This window comes from Petromyzon marinus, unplaced genomic scaffold, assembly GCF_048934315.1.
Source record: "Petromyzon marinus isolate PM22_M1 ecotype Great Lakes invasive population unplaced genomic scaffold, UKy_Petmar_22M1.pri1.0 PM_Scaffold_112, whole genome shotgun sequence".
In the NCBI taxonomy this organism is placed as follows: Eukaryota; Metazoa; Chordata; class Hyperoartia; order Petromyzontiformes; family Petromyzontidae; genus Petromyzon; species Petromyzon marinus.
Genome location: NW_027423072.1, coordinates 84,241 through 102,258, shown reverse-complemented (window position 1 = coordinate 102,258; position 18,018 = coordinate 84,241). Strand labels below are relative to the sequence as shown.

At 58.5% G+C, this 18,018-nt stretch overlaps 1 protein-coding gene across 7 annotated transcripts in view; it reads left to right on the top strand.

Annotated features, from left to right (window-relative positions):
• LOC142922591 (proline dehydrogenase 1, mitochondrial-like) overlaps positions 1–18,018 on the top strand; it is a 91,805-nt gene that overhangs the window by 13,727 nt on the left and 60,060 nt on the right. For all 7 annotated transcript variants that reach the window (XM_076063404.1, XM_076063402.1, XM_076063403.1 and 4 more), the window contains 3 exons: positions 207–415; positions 15,455–15,489; positions 16,731–16,877. In XM_076063404.1, coding sequence (XP_075919519.1) covers positions 207–415; positions 15,455–15,489; positions 16,731–16,877 — 391 coding nt within the window. The remainder of the gene's footprint in view (positions 1–206; positions 416–15,454; positions 15,490–16,730; positions 16,878–18,018) is intronic.

The following is an 18,018-nucleotide window of genomic DNA, read 5'->3' as shown; positions in this document are numbered from 1 at the left end:
CGCTGTCCTCCGCTGTCCTCCGCTGTCCTCCGCTGTCCTCCGCTGACCTCCGCTGTCCTCCGCTGTCCTCCGCTGACCTCCGCTGTCCTCCGCTGTCCTCCGCTGTCCTCCGCTGTCCTCCGCTGTCCTCCGGTGACCTCCGCTGTCCTCCGCTGTCCTCCGCTGTCCTCCGCTGTCCTCCGCTGTCCTCCGCCCGTGGCCCCCAGATCCTGCGCTGGGCCGAGCGCTTGCTGGGGGCCCGCCTCTTCGCTGGCCTCATGAAGGCCACGGTGTACGGCCAGTTCGTGGGTGGCGAGGACCGGCTCGCCATCCGGCCCACGGTGAGTGCCCACGCCCGGCACGGGGTCGGCTCCATCCTGGACTACAGCGTGGAGGAGGATGTCAGCCACGACGAGGCGCAGAGCCAGGAGATGAGGTGGGTGGGGGTGGTGGTGGGGGGGGGAGAGACACGTGGGTTGGTGGGGGGAGAGACACGTGGGTTGGTGGAGGGAGAGACACGTGGGTTGGGGAGAGACACGTGGGTTGGTGGGGGGAGAGACACATGGGTTGTTGGGGTGAGACACGTGGGTTGGTGGGGTGAGACACGTGGGTTGTTGGGGTGAGACACGTGGGTTGGTGGGGTGAGAGACGTGGGTTGGTGGGGGGAGAGACACGTGGGTTGGTGGAGGGAGACACGTGGGTTGGTGGGGGGAGAGACACGTGGGTTGGTGGGGGGAGAGACACGTGGGTTAGGGTGAGAGACACGTGGGTTGGGGAGAGACACGTGGGTAGGTGGGGTGAGACACGTGGGTTGTTGGGGTGAGACACTGGGTTGGGGAGAGACACGTGGGTTGTTGGGGTGAGACACGTGGGTTGTTGGGGTGAGACACGTGGGTTGTTGGGGGGAGAGACACGTGGGTTGGTCGGGAGAGAGACACTGTGGGGTGAGACACGTGGGTTGTTGTGGTGAGACACGTGGGTTGGTGGGTGGAGAGACACGTGGGTTGGTGGGTGGAGAGACACGTGGGTTGGGGAGAGACACGTGGGTTGGTGGGGGGAGAGACACGTGGGTTGGTGGGTGGAGAGACAAGTGGGTTGGTGGGTGGAGAGACAAGTGAGTTGGTGGGTGGAGAGACACGTGGGTTGGGGAGAGACACGTGGGTTGGTGGGGGAGAGACACGTGGGTTGGTGGGTGGAGAGACAAGTGGGTTGGTGGGTGGAGAGACAAGTGGGTTGGTGGGTGGAGAGACACGTGGGTTGGTGGGGGGAGAGACACGTGGGTTGGTGGGGGGAGAGACACGTGGGTTGGTGGGGGGAGAGACACGTGGGTTGGTGGGGGGAGAGACACGTGGGTTAGGGTGAGAGACACGTGGGTTGGTGGGGGGAGAGACACGTGGGTTGGTGGGGGGAGAGACACGTGGGTTGGTGGGGGGAGAGACACGTGGGTTGTTGGGGTGAGACACGTGGGTTGTTGGGGTGAGACACGTGGGTTGGTGGGGAGAGACACGTGGGTTGGTGGGGGGAGAGACACGTGGGTTGGTGGGGAGAGACACGTGGGTAGGTGGGGGGAGAGACACGTGGGTTAGGGTGAGACACGTGGGTTGGTGGGGGGAGAGACACGTGGGTTGGTGGAGGGAGAGACACGTGGGTTGGTGGGGGGAGAGACACGTGGGTTGGTGGGGGGAGAGACACGTGGGTTGGTGGGGGGAGAGACACGTGGGTTGTTGGGGTGAGACACGTGGGTTGTTGGGGTGAGACACGTGGGTTGGTGGGGAGAGACACGTGGGTTGGTGGGGGGAGAGACACGTGGGTTGGTGGGGAGAGACACGTGGGTAGGTGGGGGGAGAGACACGTGGGTTGGTGGGGGGAGAGACACGTGGGTTGGTGGGGGGAGAGACGTGGGTAGGTGGGGAGAGACACGTGGGTTGTTGGGGTGAGTCACGTGGGTTGGTGGGGGGGGGTGAGACACGTGGGTAGGTGGGGAGAGACACGTGGGTTGGTGGGGGGAGAGACACGTGGGTTGGTGGGGGGAGAGACGTGGGTAGGTGGGGAGAGACACGTGGGTTGGTGGGGGGGGTGAGACACGTGGGTAGGTGGGGGGAGAGACACGTGGGTTAGGGTGAGAGACACGTGGGTTGGTGGGGAGAGACACGTGGGTTGTTGGGGTGAGACACGTGGGTTAGGGTGAGACACGTGGGTAGGTGGGGAGAGACACGTGGGTTGGTGGGGGGAGAGACACGTGGGTTGGTGGGGGGAGAGACACGTGGGTTGGTGGGGGGAGAGACACGTGGGTTAAGGTGAGAGACACGTGGGTTAGGGTGAGAGACACGTGGGTTGGTGGGGGGAGAGACACGTGGGTTGGTGGAGGGAGACACGTGGGTTGGTGGGGGGAGAGACACGTGGGTTGGTGGGGGGAGAGAGACGTGGGTTGGTGGGTGGAGAGACACGTGGGTTGGTGGGGGGAGAGACACGTGGGTTAGGGTGAGAGACACGTGGGTTGGTGGGGGGAGAGACACGTGGGTTGGGGTGAGACACGTGGGTTGGTGGGGGGAGAGACACGTGGGTTGGTGGGGGGAGAGACACGTGGGTTGGTGGGGGGAGAGACACGTGGGTTGGTGGGGGGAGAGACACGTGGGTTAGGGTGAGAGACACGTGGGTTGGTGGGGGGAGAGACACGTGGGTTGTTGGGGTGAGACACGTGGGTTGTTGGGGTGAGACACGTGGGTTGTTGGGGTGAGACACGTGGGTTGTTGTGGTGAGACACGTGGGTTGGTGGGGAGAGACACGTGGGTTGGTGGGGGGAGAGACACGTGGGTTGGTGGGGAGAGACACGTGGGTAGGTGGGGGGAGAGACACGTGGGTTGGTGGGGGGAGAGACACGTGGGTTGGGGTGAGACACGTGGGTTGGTGGGGGGAGAGACACGTGGGTTGGTGGGGGGAGAGACACGTGGGTTGGTGGGGGGAGAGACACGTGGGTTGGTGGGGGGAGAGACACGTGGGTTAGGGTGAGAGACACGTGGGTTGGTGGGGGGAGAGACACTTGGGTTGGTGGGGGGAGAGACACGTGGGTTGGTGGGGGGAGAGACACGTGGGTTGGGGTGAGACACGTGGGTTGGTGGGGGGAGAGACACGTGGGTTGGTGGGGGGAGAGACACGTGGGTTGGTGGGGGGAGAGACACGTGGGTTGGTGGGGAGAGACACGTGGGTAGGTGGGGGGAGAGACACGTGGGTTGGTGGGGGGAGAGACACGTGGGTTGGTGGGGGGAGAGACGTGGGTAGGTGGGGAGAGACACGTGGGTTGTTGGGGTGAGTCACGTGGGTTGGTGGGGGGGGGTGAGACACGTGGGTAGGTGGGGAGAGACACGTGGGTTGGTGGGTGGAGAGACACATGGGTAGGTGGGGGGAGAGACACGTGGGTTGGTGGGGGGAGAGACACGTGGGTTGGTGGGGAGAGACACGTGGGTAGGTGGGGGGAGAGACACGTGGGTTGGTGGGGGGAGAGACACGTGGGTTGGTGGGGGGAGAGACACGTGGGTTAGGGTGAGAGACACGTGGGTTGTTGGGGTGAGACACGTGGGTTAGGGTGAGACACGTGGGTAGGTGGGGAGAGACACGTGGGTTGGTGGGGGGAGAGACACGTGGGTTGGTGGGGGGAGAGACACGTGGGTTGGTGGGGGGAGAGACACGTGGGTTAAGGTGAGAGACACGTGGGTTAGGGTGAGAGACACGTGGGTTGGTGGGGGGAGAGACACGTGGGTTGGTGGAGGGAGACACGTGGGTTGGTGGGGGGAGAGACACGTGGGTTGGTGGGGGGAGAGAGACGTGGGTTGGTGGGTGGAGAGACACGTGGGTTGGTGGGGGGAGAGACACGTGGGTTAGGGTGAGAGACACGTGGGTTGGTGGGGGGAGAGACACGTGGGTTGGGGTGAGACACGTGGGTTGGTGGGGGGAGAGACACGTGGGTTGGTGGGGGGAGAGACACGTGGGTTGGTGGGGGGAGAGACACGTGGGTTGGTGGGGGGAGAGACACGTGGGTTAGGGTGAGAGACACGTGGGTTAGGGTGAGAGACACGTGGGTTGGTGGGGGGAGAGACACGTGGGTTGTTGGGGTGAGACACGTGGGTTGTTGGGGTGAGACACGTGGGTTGTTGGGGTGAGACACGTGGGTTGTTGTGGTGAGACACGTGGGTTGGTGGGGAGAGACACGTGGGTTGGTGGGGGGAGAGACACGTGGGTTGGTGGGGAGAGACACGTGGGTAGGTGGGGGGAGAGACACGTGGGTTGGTGGGGGGAGAGACACGTGGGTTGGGGTGAGACACGTGGGTTGGTGGGGGGAGAGACACGTGGGTTGGTGGGGGGAGAGACACGTGGGTTGGTGGGGGGAGAGACACGTGGGTTGGTGGGGGGAGAGACACGTGGGTTAGGGTGAGAGACACGTGGGTTGGTGGGGGGAGAGACACGTGGGTTGGTGGGGGGAGAGACACGTGGGTTGGTGGGGGGAGAGACACCTGGGTTGGGGTGAGACACGTGGGTTGGTGGGGGGAGAGACACGTGGGTTGGTGGGGGGAGAGACACGTGGGTTGGTGGGGGGAGAGACACGTGGGTTGGTGGGGGGAGAGACACGTGGGTTGGTGGGGGGAGAGACACGTGGGTTAGGGTGAGAGACACGTGGGTTGGTGGGGGGAGAGACACGTGGGTTGGTGGGGGGAGAGACACGTGGGTTGGTGGGGGGAGAGACACGTGGGTTGTTGGGGTGAGACACGTGGGTTGGTGGGGGGAGAGACACGTGGGTTGTTGGGGTGAGACACGTGGGTTGTTGGGGTGAGACACGTGGGTTGTTGGGGTGAGACACGTGGGTTGGTGGGGAGAGACACGTGGGTTGGTGGGGGGAGAGACACGTGGGTTGGTGGGGAGAGACACGTGGGTAGGTGGGGGGAGAGACACGTGGGTTGTTGGGGTGAGACACGTGGGTTGGTGGGGGGAGAGACACGTGGGTTGTTGGGGTGAGACACGTGGGTTGTTGGGGTGAGACACGTGGGTTGTTGGGGTGAGACACGTGGGTTGGTGGGGAGAGACACGTGGGTTGGTGGGGGGAGAGACACGTGGGTTGGTGGGGAGAGACACGTGGGTTGGTGGGGGGAGAGACACGTGGGTTGTTGGGGTGAGACACGTGGGTTGTTGGGGTGAGACACATGGGTTGTTGGGGTGAGACACGTGGGTTGTTGTGGTGAGACACGTGGGTTGGTGGGGAGAGACACGTGGGTTGGTGGGGGGAGAGACACGTGGGTTGGTGGGGAGAGACACGTGGGTAGGTGGGGGGAGAGACACGTGGGTTGGTGGGGGGAGAGACACGTGGGTTGGTGGGGGGAGAGACGTGGGTAGGTGGGGAGAGACACGTGGGTTGTTGGGGTGAGTCACGTGGGTTGGTGGGGGGGGGTGAGACACGTGGGTAGGTGGGGAGAGACACGTGGGTTGGTGGGGGGGGTGAGACACGTGGGTAGGTGGGGGGAGAGACGTGGGTTAGGGTGAGAGACACGTGGGTTGGTGGGGAGAGACACGTGGGTTGGTGGGGGGAGAGACACGTGGGTTGGTGGGGGGAGACATGTGGGTTGGTGGGGGGAGACACGTGGGTTGTTGGGGTGAGACACGTGGGTTAGGGTGAGACACGTGGGTTGTTGGGGTGAGACACGTGGGTTGTTGGGGTGAGACACGTGGGTTGGTGGGGAGGGACACGTGGGTTGTTGGGGTGAGACACGTGGGTTGGTGGGGGAGAGAGACGTAGGTTGGTGGGGAGAGAAACGTGGGTTGTTGGGGTGAGACACGTGGGTTGGTGGGGGAGAGAGACGTGGGTTGGTGGGGAGAGACACGTGGGTTGTTGGGGTGAGACACGTGGGTTGGTGGGGTGAGACACGTGGGTTGTGGTGAGACACGTGGGTTGGTGGGGTGAGACACGTGGGTTGGTGGGGAGAGACACGTGGGTTGTTGGGGTGAGACACGTGGGTAGGTGGGGAGAGACACGTGGGTTGGTGGGGGGAGAGACACGTGGGTTGTTGGGGTGAGACACGTGGGTTGGTGTGGGGAGATACACGTGGGTTGGTGGGGGGAGAGACACGTGGGTTGTTGTGGTGAGACACGTGGGTTGTTGGGGTTAGCCACGTGGATTGTTGGGGTGAGACACGTGGGTTGTTGGGGTGAGACACGTGGGTAGGTGGGGAGAGACACGTGGGTTGGTGGGGGGAGACACGTGGGTTGTTGGGGTGAGACACGTGGGTTGTTGTGGTGAGACACGTGGGTTGTTGGGGTGAGACACGTGGGTTGGTGGGGGAGACACGTGGGTTGTTGGGGTGAGACACGTGGGTTGTTGGGGTGAGACACGTGGGTTGGGGTGAGACACGTGGGTTGTTGGGGTGAGACACGTGGGTTGTTGGGGTGAGACACGTGGGTAGGTGGGGAGAGACACGTGGGTTGGTGGGGGTGACACGTGGGTTGTTGGGGTGAGACACGTGGGTTGTTGGGGTGAGACACGTGGGTTGGTGGGGTGAGACACGTGGGTTGTTGGGGTGAGACACGTGGGTAGGTGGGGAGAGACACGTAGGTTGTTGGGGTGAGACACGTGGGTTGGTGGGGGGAGACACGTGGGTTGTTGGGGTGAGACACGTGGGTTGGTGGGGGAGAGAGACGTGGGTTGGTGGGGAGAGACACGTGGGTTGTTGGGGGGAGAGACACGTGGGTTGTTGGGGTGAGACACGTGGGTTGGTGGGGAGAGACACTGTGGGTAGGTGGGGTGAGACACGTGGGTTGGTGGGGGAGAGAGACGTGGGTTGGTGGGGAGAGACACACGTGGGTTGTGGTGAGACACGTGGGTTGGTGTGGGGAGAGACACGTGGGTTGGTGGGGTGAGACACGTGGGTAGGTGGGTGGAGAGACACGTGGGGTTGGTGGGGGGAGAGACACGTGGGTTGGTGGGGGGAGAGACACGTGGGTTGGTGGGGTGAGACACGTGGGTTGGTGGGGTGAGACACGTGGGTTGGTGGGGCGAGAGACACGTGGGTTGTTGGGGTGAGACACGTGGGTTGTTGGGGTGAGACACGTGGGTTGGTGGGGGGAGAGACACGTGGGTTGGTGGGGTGAGACACGTGGGTTGGTGGGGTGAGACACGTGGGTTGGTGGGGGGAGAGACACGTGGGTTGGTGGGGTGAGACACGTGGGTTGGTGGGGTGAGACACGTGGGTTGGTGGGGGGAGAGACACGTGGGTTGGTGGGGAGAGACACTGTGGGTAGGTGGGGTGAGACACGTGGGTTGTTGGGGTGAGACACGTGGGTAGGTGGGGAGAGACACGTGGGTTGTTGGGGGGAGAGACACGTGGGTTGTTGGGTGGAGAGACACGTGGGTAGGTGGGGAGAGACACTGTGGGTAGGTGGGGTGAGACACGTGGGTTGTTGGGGTGAGACACGTGGGTAGGTGGGGTGAGACACGTGGGTTGTTGGGTGGAGAGACACGTGGGTAGGTGTGGGGAGAGACACGTGGGTTGGTGGGGAGAGACACGTGGGTTGGTGGGGGGAGAGACACGTGGGATGGTGGGGGGAGACATGTGGGTTGGTGGGGGGAGACACGTGGGTTGTTGGGGTGAGACACGTGGGTTGTTGGGGTGAGACACGTGGGTTGTTGGGGTGAGACACGTGGTTTGTTGGGGTGAGACACGTGGTTTGTTGGGGTGAGACACGTGGGTTGTGGTGAGACACGTGGGTTGGTGGGGGGAGAGACACGTGGGTTGGTGGGGTGAGACACGTGGGTTGTTGGGGTGAGACACGTGGGTTGTTGGGGTGAGACACGTGGGTAGGTGGGGTGAGACACGTGGGTTGTTGGGGTGAGACACGTGGGTTGGTGGGGTGAGACACGTGGGTTGTGGTGAGACACGTGGGTTGGTGGGGTGAGAGACACGTGGGTTGGTGGGGAGAGACACGTGGGTTGTTGGGGAGAGACACGTGGGTTGGTGGGGTGAGACACGTGGGTTGTTGGGGTGAGACACGTGGGTAGGTGGGGGGAGAGACACGTGGGTTGGTGGGGGGAGACACGTGGGTAGGTGGGGGGAGAGACACGTGGGTAGGTGGGGGGAGAGACACGTGGGTTTGTGGGGGGAGAGACACGTGGGTTGGTGGGGTGAGACACGTGGGTTGTTGGGGTGAGACACGTGGGTTGTTGGGGTGAGACACGTGGGTAGGTGGGGGGAGACACGTGGGTTGTTGGGGTGAGACACGTGGGTTGGTGGGGGGAGAGACACGTGGGTAGGTGGGGGGAGAGACACGTGGGTTGGTGGGGGGAGACACGTGGGTAGGTGGGGGGAGAGACACGTGGGTTGTTGGGGTGACACACGTGGGTTGGTGGGGAGAGACACACGTGGGTTGTGGTGAGACACGTGGGTTGGTGGGGGGAGAGACACGTGGGTTGGTGGGTGGAGAGACACGTGGGTAGGTGTGGGGAGAGACACGTGGGTAGGTGGGGTGAGACACGTGGGTTGGTGGGGTGAGACACGTGGGTTGGTGGGGGGAGAGACACGTGGGTTGTTGGGGAGAGACACGTGGGTTGGTGGGGGGAGAGACACGTGGGTTGTTGGGGGGAGAGACACGTGGGTTGTTGGGGGGAGAGACACGTGGGTTGTTGGGGTGAGACACGTGGGTTGTTGGGGTGAGACACGTGGGTTGTTGGGGTGAGACACGTGGGTTGTTGGGGTGGGACACGTGGGTTGTTGGGGTGAGACACTGGGTTGGGGGAGAGACACCCATCTACTCACCCACCCACCCACTCACTCACCCACCCACTCACTCACTCACCCACCCACCCACCCACTCACCCACTCACCCACCCACTCACCCACCCACTCACCCACTCACCCACCCACCCACTCACCAACTCACCCTCCCACCCACCCACCCACCCACCAACTCACCCACCCACCCACCAACTCACCCACCCACTCATCCACCCACCCACTCACCCACCCACCCACTCACTCACTCACCCACTCACTCACCCACTCACTCACCCACTCACTCACCCACCTACCCACTCACTCACCCACTCACCCACCCACCCACTCACTCGCCCACCAACTCACCCACCCACTCACCCACCCACCCACTCACCCACCCATCCACCCACCCACTCACCCATCCACCCACCCACTCACCCATCCACCCACTCACTCACCCACCCACCCACTCACTCACTCACCCACCCACTCACTCACCCACCCACCCACTCACTCACCCACCCACCCACCCACTCACCCACCCACTCACTCACTCACCCACTCACCCACCCACCCACTCACCCACCCACTCACTCACTCACCCACTCACCCACCCACCCACTCACTCACCCACCCACTCACCCACTCACCCACCCACCGACTCACTCACCCACCCACTCCACCTCTTTTCCAGCCCGTGCTGCGCCCGTTTATCCCCCCCCCACTCTCTCCGGCCAATCAGAAGCTGCTTGGGGCGAGCCGTGGTCATGCACGGCAAGCCCCGTGACTCAGCCAACGCGGCGTCACCCGCCGGAGACGCTCGCCGATAGGAATGTGTTACAGCGCAGATACCTGAAGGGTTTGTGAGCGCCTCACTCTTGAGCTCCAGCCTGCAGGTCAAACCCAGAAATTCATCGCTGGCAGGGCCAGCCTGAATGTTCATGACCAGCGCTGCGCGCTCATTCCATTAGAGAGAGAGGAGGGGCGGGCGCGCGTCCAAGCGTAGGTGAAGGGAGGGCATTGACTGTGAACCCTTCACGGTGGCTAGGAGATGTTGACTACCTCGCCCGGTACGCAGGAGGTCGTGGGTTCAATACCGACCCTGACGATGTCTGCTGCTGTATATTTGGTAACCAAGAGATGTTGACTACCTCGCCCGGTACGCAGGAGGTCGTGGGTTCGATGCCAACCCTGATGCCTGCCGCTGTATATTTGGTAACTAAGAGATGTTGACTACCTCGCCCGGTACGCAGGAGGTCGTGGGTTCGATCCCGTGACCCTGACCATGCCTGCTACTGCTGCTGTATATTTGGTAACCAAGAGATGTTGACTACCTCGCCTGGTATACAGGAGATCGTGGGTTCAATCCCGACCCTGACGACGCCTTCTGCTGCTGCTGTATAATTTGGAGTCTGCGCGTCTCTCTCTCTCATCATCATCATCATCACGGTGGCTAGGAGATGTTGACTACCTCGCCTGGTATACAGGAGGTCGTGGGTTCGATCCCGTGACCCTGACCATGCCTTCTGCTGCTGCTGCTGCTGTATAATTTGGAGTCTGCGTCTCTCTCTCTCTCATCGATCTGCGGTGGGCCAGGTAGCTTCTGAAAAAGCCTCAGCAGCAGTTCGTTGGGCTCCTGACACCACCTTGGTGCTAACATAATAAGTAATGGTTTTAAAAAAGTAATTTAAAACACGCTTTCAGGAAATGTACCGTGCTGTTAATGGAATAACTCCACGACTTCCAAATCAGTGGGCCCCGAGGCTTGGCCACACAGCGTAAGGGGGTCGACCGTGGTCAATTACAGCCAGCGTCACTTGCGCGTGGACGATTAGGGCCCAAGCCGAGCCCAAACGTAACGTGTAAAATAATGAACGTTTTAAAAATATGTATTTTTAATGATAGAATGTAGTAGTTATTGTCATCGGCGTGACATAAGCGTACCGAGTTTTCAGTCGATACCGCATTGGGAAGTGGGCTAATAGAATGTAGTAGTTATTGTCATCAGCGTGACATAAGCGTACCGAGTTTTCAGTCGATACCGCATTGGGAAGTGTGTTGAAATTGAGTTACGAGATTTGAGGATACATCAACAACAACAACAGACAGTGATTTAAATGAAAGCGTGTAAAAATAAATTTTTGATTTAAAGCTTTCGTGACTGCAGGGATTCATAATCTTGGTTCTTTCGGTAAAGTCACCACCGCGTAGAAGGGAAACAATAAAATAATAAAAATATAAAACAATAAAATTATTATTCTTGGTTCTTTTGGTAAAGTCACCACCACGTAGAAGGGAAACAATAAAATAATAAAAATATAAAACAATAAAATTATTATTCTTGGTTCTTTTGGTAAAGTCACCGCCACGTAGAAGGGAAACAATAAAATAATAAAAATATAAAACAATACAATTATTGTAAAACGATAAAATTATTATTCTTGGTTCTATCGGTAAAGTCACCACGTAGAAGGGAAACAATAAAATAATAAAAATATAAAACAATAAAATTATTATTCTTGGTTCTTTCGGTAAAGTCACCACCACGTAGAAGGGAAACAATAAAATAATACAAATATAAAACAATAAAATAAGAAAAATATAAAACAATAGAATTAATATTCTTGGTTTTTTCGGTAAAGTCACCACCACGTAGAAGGGAAACAATAAAATAATAAAAATATATTTTTTATAATTTTATTAAAATAATAAAAATACATTTTATTAAAATAAAAATATATTTGATTAAAATAATAAAAATATTTAAAAATATCTTATTATTTTATCAAAAAAAATCACAAAAATATATATTTTTATAATTTCATTGAACCAAGAATTACGTGTGATAATAGTTGCGTTTGAGTTGTTACAGCCCGTGGGGGATCTGTGCGGCTGTGATAATTCCCACCACGTGAAGAAGCCGTCCGGTCGAACTGCTATATCGTCTGTGGTGGCCAGCGAGCTTCTGAATAAGCAGCTTCACAGCAGCAGCAACAGCAGCAGCAGTCCGTCGGGCTTGGCTTTGACGTCCACTGGGTAACAGAACAACAACAACAAAAAAATAGCAGCTCGAACAAAATAACCGAAGCTTCCGCGTAGCGTTTGCGCGAGCCCATTAAAGGATAACTCGGCACGTGCGAGAGTGAGCGAGGAGTGAGTGAGGAGCCAGACCCTTCTGCTGCCTTACACCCGCTCACAATAAGCACAATGCACAGCAGGTAGGGAAACTTGTTCGCTCTGTTCCAATGGGTAGGGGGGGGGAGCTTCTCTCTATGCACGCAAGCGACAGCAGCGAGAGCCGTGCAGACAAAAGATCACCACCACCACCACCACACCCCACCCGGTACAGCCTTGGCAGACGCTTGGGACAGGTTTCTGTCGGTGGCGAGTCCGCTGGATTGTCAATGAAGGCTACCGGCACTGTGGCTACACACACACACAGAGAGAGAGAGGGTGGGTTGGTGGTGGCCAGCACCACCACCACCACGCCCGGCCGCCTTTGTCTCCCCCGAGTGGCGATGTTTACACCGCTACACCAACAACAACAACGGACAGAGCGAGTTAAATAAAAGCGTGTAGTAAAAAAATGATTGGAATCGTACAGAAATGTCATTTATAACACAGATCGGTGGAAAAAAATATTAATATTGATTTTATTTGATTATTATTTATTTTTTTACTTTTCGCAACAGCTGTTTTCATTGTAGGATGACAGGTGACCCTCTGCCCCCCCTTGACCCCACGTCCCTGGTTGGTGAGTGGGTGGGTGGGTGAGTGAGCGGGTGGGTGGGTGAGTGGGTGGGCGGGTGGGTGGGCGGGTGAGTGGGTGGGCGGGCGGGCGGGCGGGCGGGCGGGCTGGCGGGCGGGCGGGCGGGCTGGCGGGCGGGCGGGCTGGCGGGCGGGCGGGCTGGCGGGCGGGCGGGCTGGCGGGCGGGCGGGCTGGCGGGCGGGCGGGCTGGCGGGCGGGCGGGTTGGCGGGCGGGCGGGCGGGCGGGCGGGTTGGCGGGCGGGCGGGCGGGTTGGCGGGCGGGCGGGCGGGTTGGCGGGCGGGCGGGCGGGTTGGCGGGCGGGCGGGCGGGTTGGCGGGTGAAGAATTGGATGGGTGAGTGGATGGGTTGGTGAGTGGGTGGGTGGGTGGGTGGCCAGCACCACCACCACCACCACGCCCGGCCGCCTTTGTCTCCCCCGAGTGGCGATGTTTTGTACTGCTGCTACTACACACCGCTACACCGGCTACTCATTCGAAGCCCGAGTCTACCTGGGGGAGGCCAAGGAGCGGTTCAGACGGCCCTCATTGCCGGTGTTGGTGGCTGTGAGCGGGAATCGAACCCTGGCCTCTCGCCGGGTTCGCCGCCGCTGTTCGCTAATCGCGGCGCCACCGCTCCCAACAACAACAACAACAACATCAACCGCCACCGAGTGGCGGTGACGTCACCACGACGTCGCCTGCGCCAGGCTAGGTGCACCTTGAGGCCGCCACGTGAAGTGTCGAACGCCCGCTGGCAGGAGGTCACGGGGCAGACCCAGCAGGTGCCACGGGTCGACTGACTGAGATGACTGGCTGATGCACCACCTGTGCCCCCTACTGTGCCAACTTGCTGTGCTTTAGCCACCCGGCGCTCCGCTCGTTGTTGTGGGCGTCACTCCTCCGCCCTCCGTTGTTGTTGGAGGGCGACTGCCTCCAACTGCCCAGCAGCGTCCTTCACGAGCCTCCTCCACAGAGGCCGATCTTGACACCGCTGGTAGCGGTCATCGGCAAGTCCACTCAGCTCCACGTCCTCCTGTACCACATCACTCCATCTCTTCTCTAGCTCGTGCCGCGCCCGTTTAGTGCCCTCAATCCGGCTGAACAAAAGCTGTTTCGGCATGCGGTGGCTGGGCATGCGGGCTACATGACCCAGCCATCGCAGCCTTGCCCGCCGGAGGAGCTCGCCGATGCAACTTTGTCCAGATCTTTCAAGGATTTGTGAGCTCCTCACACAATCCAGCCTGCAGGTTAAACCCAGGATGGATCGTAGGCAGGCCAGCCTAAATGTTTCTAACCGGCGAAGATGCTCCATTAGGGGGGGTCCACGTTTCGCAAGCGTAGAGAAGGGAGGGAATGATCGTGGCCGAGAAGACCTGAAGCTTAGTGTGGAGCGACAGACCAGGTAGCTTCCACACAGCGTTACGCAACCGATGAAAAGATATTGCCGCTCGACTGATTCGGAGTGAGACCTCTGCTGTTAAACTGGAGCCGGTCATGAGCACACTGCCCAGGTATGGGAAACTCTCCACTCTCTCCACAACTGGCCTATCATAAATTGGGAGTTGTGGGGGTGGAGTGTCCGATGGTACAAAATACCCAGGCAGGTGCTTAGTTTTGGTGGGGCTGATGGTAAGGCCCCACCTCTTAGTGGCACGCTCCAGTCTCAGCAGCAGCGTCTCCAACTCCTCCTCTGAATGAGCGGCAATTACCAGATCATCGGCATACATAACGTGTATGAGACCAAAATGGAGCTCTTTGGCATCAACTCAATTCGCCGTGTTTGGAGGAGGAGGAATGCTGCCTATGACCCCAAGAACACCATCCCCACCGTCAAACATGGAGGTGGAAACATTATGCTTTGGGGGTGTTTTTCTGCTAAGGGGACACGACAACTTCACCGCATCAAAGGGACGATGGACGGGGCCATGTACCGTCAAATCTTGGGTGAGAACCTCCTTCCCTCAGCCAGGGCATTGAAAATTGGTCGTGGATGGGTATTCCAGCATGACAATGACTCAAAACACACGGCCAAGGCAACCAAGGAGTGGCTCAAGAAGAAGCACATTAAGGTCCTGGAGTGGCCTAGCCAGTCTCCAGTACCTTAATCCCGTAGGAAATCTGTGGAGGGAGCTGAAGGTTCGAGTTGCCAAACGTCAGCCTCGAAACCTTAATGACTTGGAGAAGATCTGCAAAGAGGAGTGGGACAAAATCCCTCCTGAGATGTGTGCAAACCTGGTGGCCAACTACAAGAAACGTTTGACCTCTGTGATTGCCAACAAGGGTTTTGCCACCAAGATGGGTCAAATACTTATTTCCCTCATTAAAATGCAAATCAATTGATAACATGTTTTGACGCGCGTTTTTCTGGAGTTTTGTTGTTATTCTGTCTCTCACTGTTCAAATAAACCTACCATTAAAATTATAGACTGATCACTTCTTTGTCAGTGGGCAAACGTACAAAATCAGCAGGGGATAAAATACTTATTTCCCTCACTGTACACACACATACACAGCCTGTGCCAATCACACACAATCTATACCACGGACACAGCCTGTAACAGACTGTAGGGGCAAGTGCTGCTGTTAGTAGCGAGTAGCAGCAGCACCTGTGAAGGCTACCGGCACTGTGGCACACACACACACAGAGAGAGTGTGGGTGGCTACCAGCACCACCACGCCCTGCCACCTTTATCTCCCCCGGGTCAACCCTGGGGATGATTGGTTGTGCGGGGGTGGTGTTCATTCTGCTTCCTAATGCGACGATTCACTCACTCACTCGCCACCCCTACGCCTCTCCCCCACCCCGTGTCCACCCCCCCTCTCTGTCCACCCCCCCCCTCCCCTGTGTCCACCCTCCCCACCCCGTGTCCACCCCCCTCTCTGTCCACCCCCCCTCCCATGTGTCCACCCTCCCCACCCCGTGTCCACCCCCCCTCTCTCTGTCCACCCCCTCCCCCCCTGTGTCACTCACCCACAGCTCTTGTTCATCGCAGGCTGAGACAGAACGCACAGGTAACGTGGGTGGGGTGGTGGGTGGGGTGGGGTGGTGGGTGGGGTGGGTGGTGGGTGGGGTGGTGGGTGGGGTGGTGGGTGGGGTGGTGGGTGGGGTGGTGGGTGGGGTGGTGGGTGGGGTGGTGGGTGGGGTGGTGATGGTGATAGTGCTGGCAGTGATGGTGGTGGTGGTGGTGGTGGCGGTGGTGGTGGCGATGGTGGTGGTGATTAGTGGTGGTGGCGATGGTGGTGGTGATGGTGGTGATAGTGATGCTGGTGACTGATGGTGGTGGTGATGGTGGTGGTGATTAGTGGTGGTGGCGATGGTGGTGGTGATGGTGGTGATAGTGATGCTGGTGACTGATGGTGGTGGTGATAGTGGCGGTGATTAGTGGTGATTAGTGATGGTGGTGACAGTGATGGTGGTGGTGATTAGTGGTGATGATAATAATGCTGCTGCTGCTGCTGCTGGTGGTGGTGGTAGCTGTACCCCGGGTGGGGTGGTGTTGATGGTGGTGGTGGTGATGGTGATGTTGATGGTGGTGATGGTGGTGGTGATGGTGGTGGTGATGGTGGTGGTGATGGTGGTGGTGGTGGTGGTGGTGGTGTTGGTGGTGAGGAGCGGTGATGGTGGTGGTGGTGATGGTGTTGGTGGTGGTGTTGGTGGTGAGGAGCGGTGATGGTGGTGGTGGTGGTGGTGGTGATGGTGGTGATGATGGTGGTGATGGTGGTGGTGTTGGTGGTGAGGAGCGGTGATGGTGGTGGTGGTGGTGATGGTGGTGGTGAGGAGCGGTGATGGTGGTGGTGGTGGTGATGGTGGTGATGGTGGTGGTGATGGTGGTGGTGGTGGTGTTGGTGGTGAGGAGCGGTGATGGTGGTGGTGATGGTGGTGGTGAGGAGCGGTGATGGTGGTGGTGGTGGTGATGGTGGTGGTGATGGTGGTGGTGGTGGTGTTGGTGGTGAGGAGCGGTGATGGTGGTGGTGGTGGTGGTGTTGGTGGTGAGGAGCGGTGATGGTGTTGGTGATGGTGGTGGTGGTGGTGTTGGTGGTGATGGTGGTGGTGGTGATGGTGATGGTGTTGGTGGTGTTGGTGGTGGTGGTGTTGGTGGTGGTGGTGTTGGTGGTGAGGAGCGGTGGTGGTGATGGTGGTGATGGTGATGGTGGTGATGGTGGTGGTGGTGATGGTGGTGGTGGTGGTGATGGTGGTGGTGGTGGTGTTGGTGGTGATGTTGTTGACTTGTACGTCCGTGGCTGCGTCCCAGCGTCTCTCCGCTCGCCGCGCTTTGTCGCTCACCGCGAGTTTGGAGACCGCCGTGAGCTGGTGGTGAGCGCCCGCACCTACATCTACCAGGACGAACATCGCTGTGACCAGCACGTGGACACCTTCCTCAAGAGCATTGAGGCGGCAGGTCAGCCACTCGCCGACACCATCATCATCGTCACGATCACCATCACGATCATCATCACCACCACCATCACGATCATCACCACGATCACGATCATCATCATCACCACCACCATCACGATCATCACCACGATCACGATCATCATCATCACCACCACCATCACGATCATCATCATCACCACCACCATCACGATCATCACCACCACCATCACGATCATCATCATCACCATCACGATCATCATCATCACCATCACGATCATCATCATCACCGCCATCACGATCATTATCATCATCACCGCCATCACGATCATTATCATCACCACCATCACGATCATCATCACGATCATCACCATCACGATCATCATCACGATCATCATCACCACCACCATCACGATCATCATCACCACCATCACGATCACCACCACCATCACGATCATCATCGCCACCATCACGATCATCACCATCATCACGATCATCACCATCATCATCACCACCACCATCACGATCATCACCATCACGATCATCATCATCACTGCCACCATCACGATCATCATCACCATCACGATCATCACCACCATCACGATCATCATCACCACCACCACGAGCATCACCACCACCACCATCATCACCATCATCACCAACACCACCACCATCATCACCAACACCACCACCATCATCACCAACACCACCATCACCATCACGAACACGATCCTCATCACCATCACGATCATCATCACTATCACGATCATCATCACCATCACGATCACGATCATCATCACGATCATCACCATCACGATCATCACCACCACCATCACGATCATCATCACCACCATCACCACCACCATCGCAATCATCATCACCACCACCATTGCGATCATCATCATCATGACCACCACCATTGCGATCATCATCATCATGACCACCACCATTGCGATCATCATCATCATGACCACCACCATTGCGATCATCATCATCATGACCACCACCATTGCGATCATCATCATCATGACCACCACCATCGCGATCATCATCATCGCGACCACCACCATCGCGATCATCATCACCACCAACACCATCACCACGACCATCATCATCACAACCATCACTACCACTACCACCATCACCACCACCATCGTCACCATCAC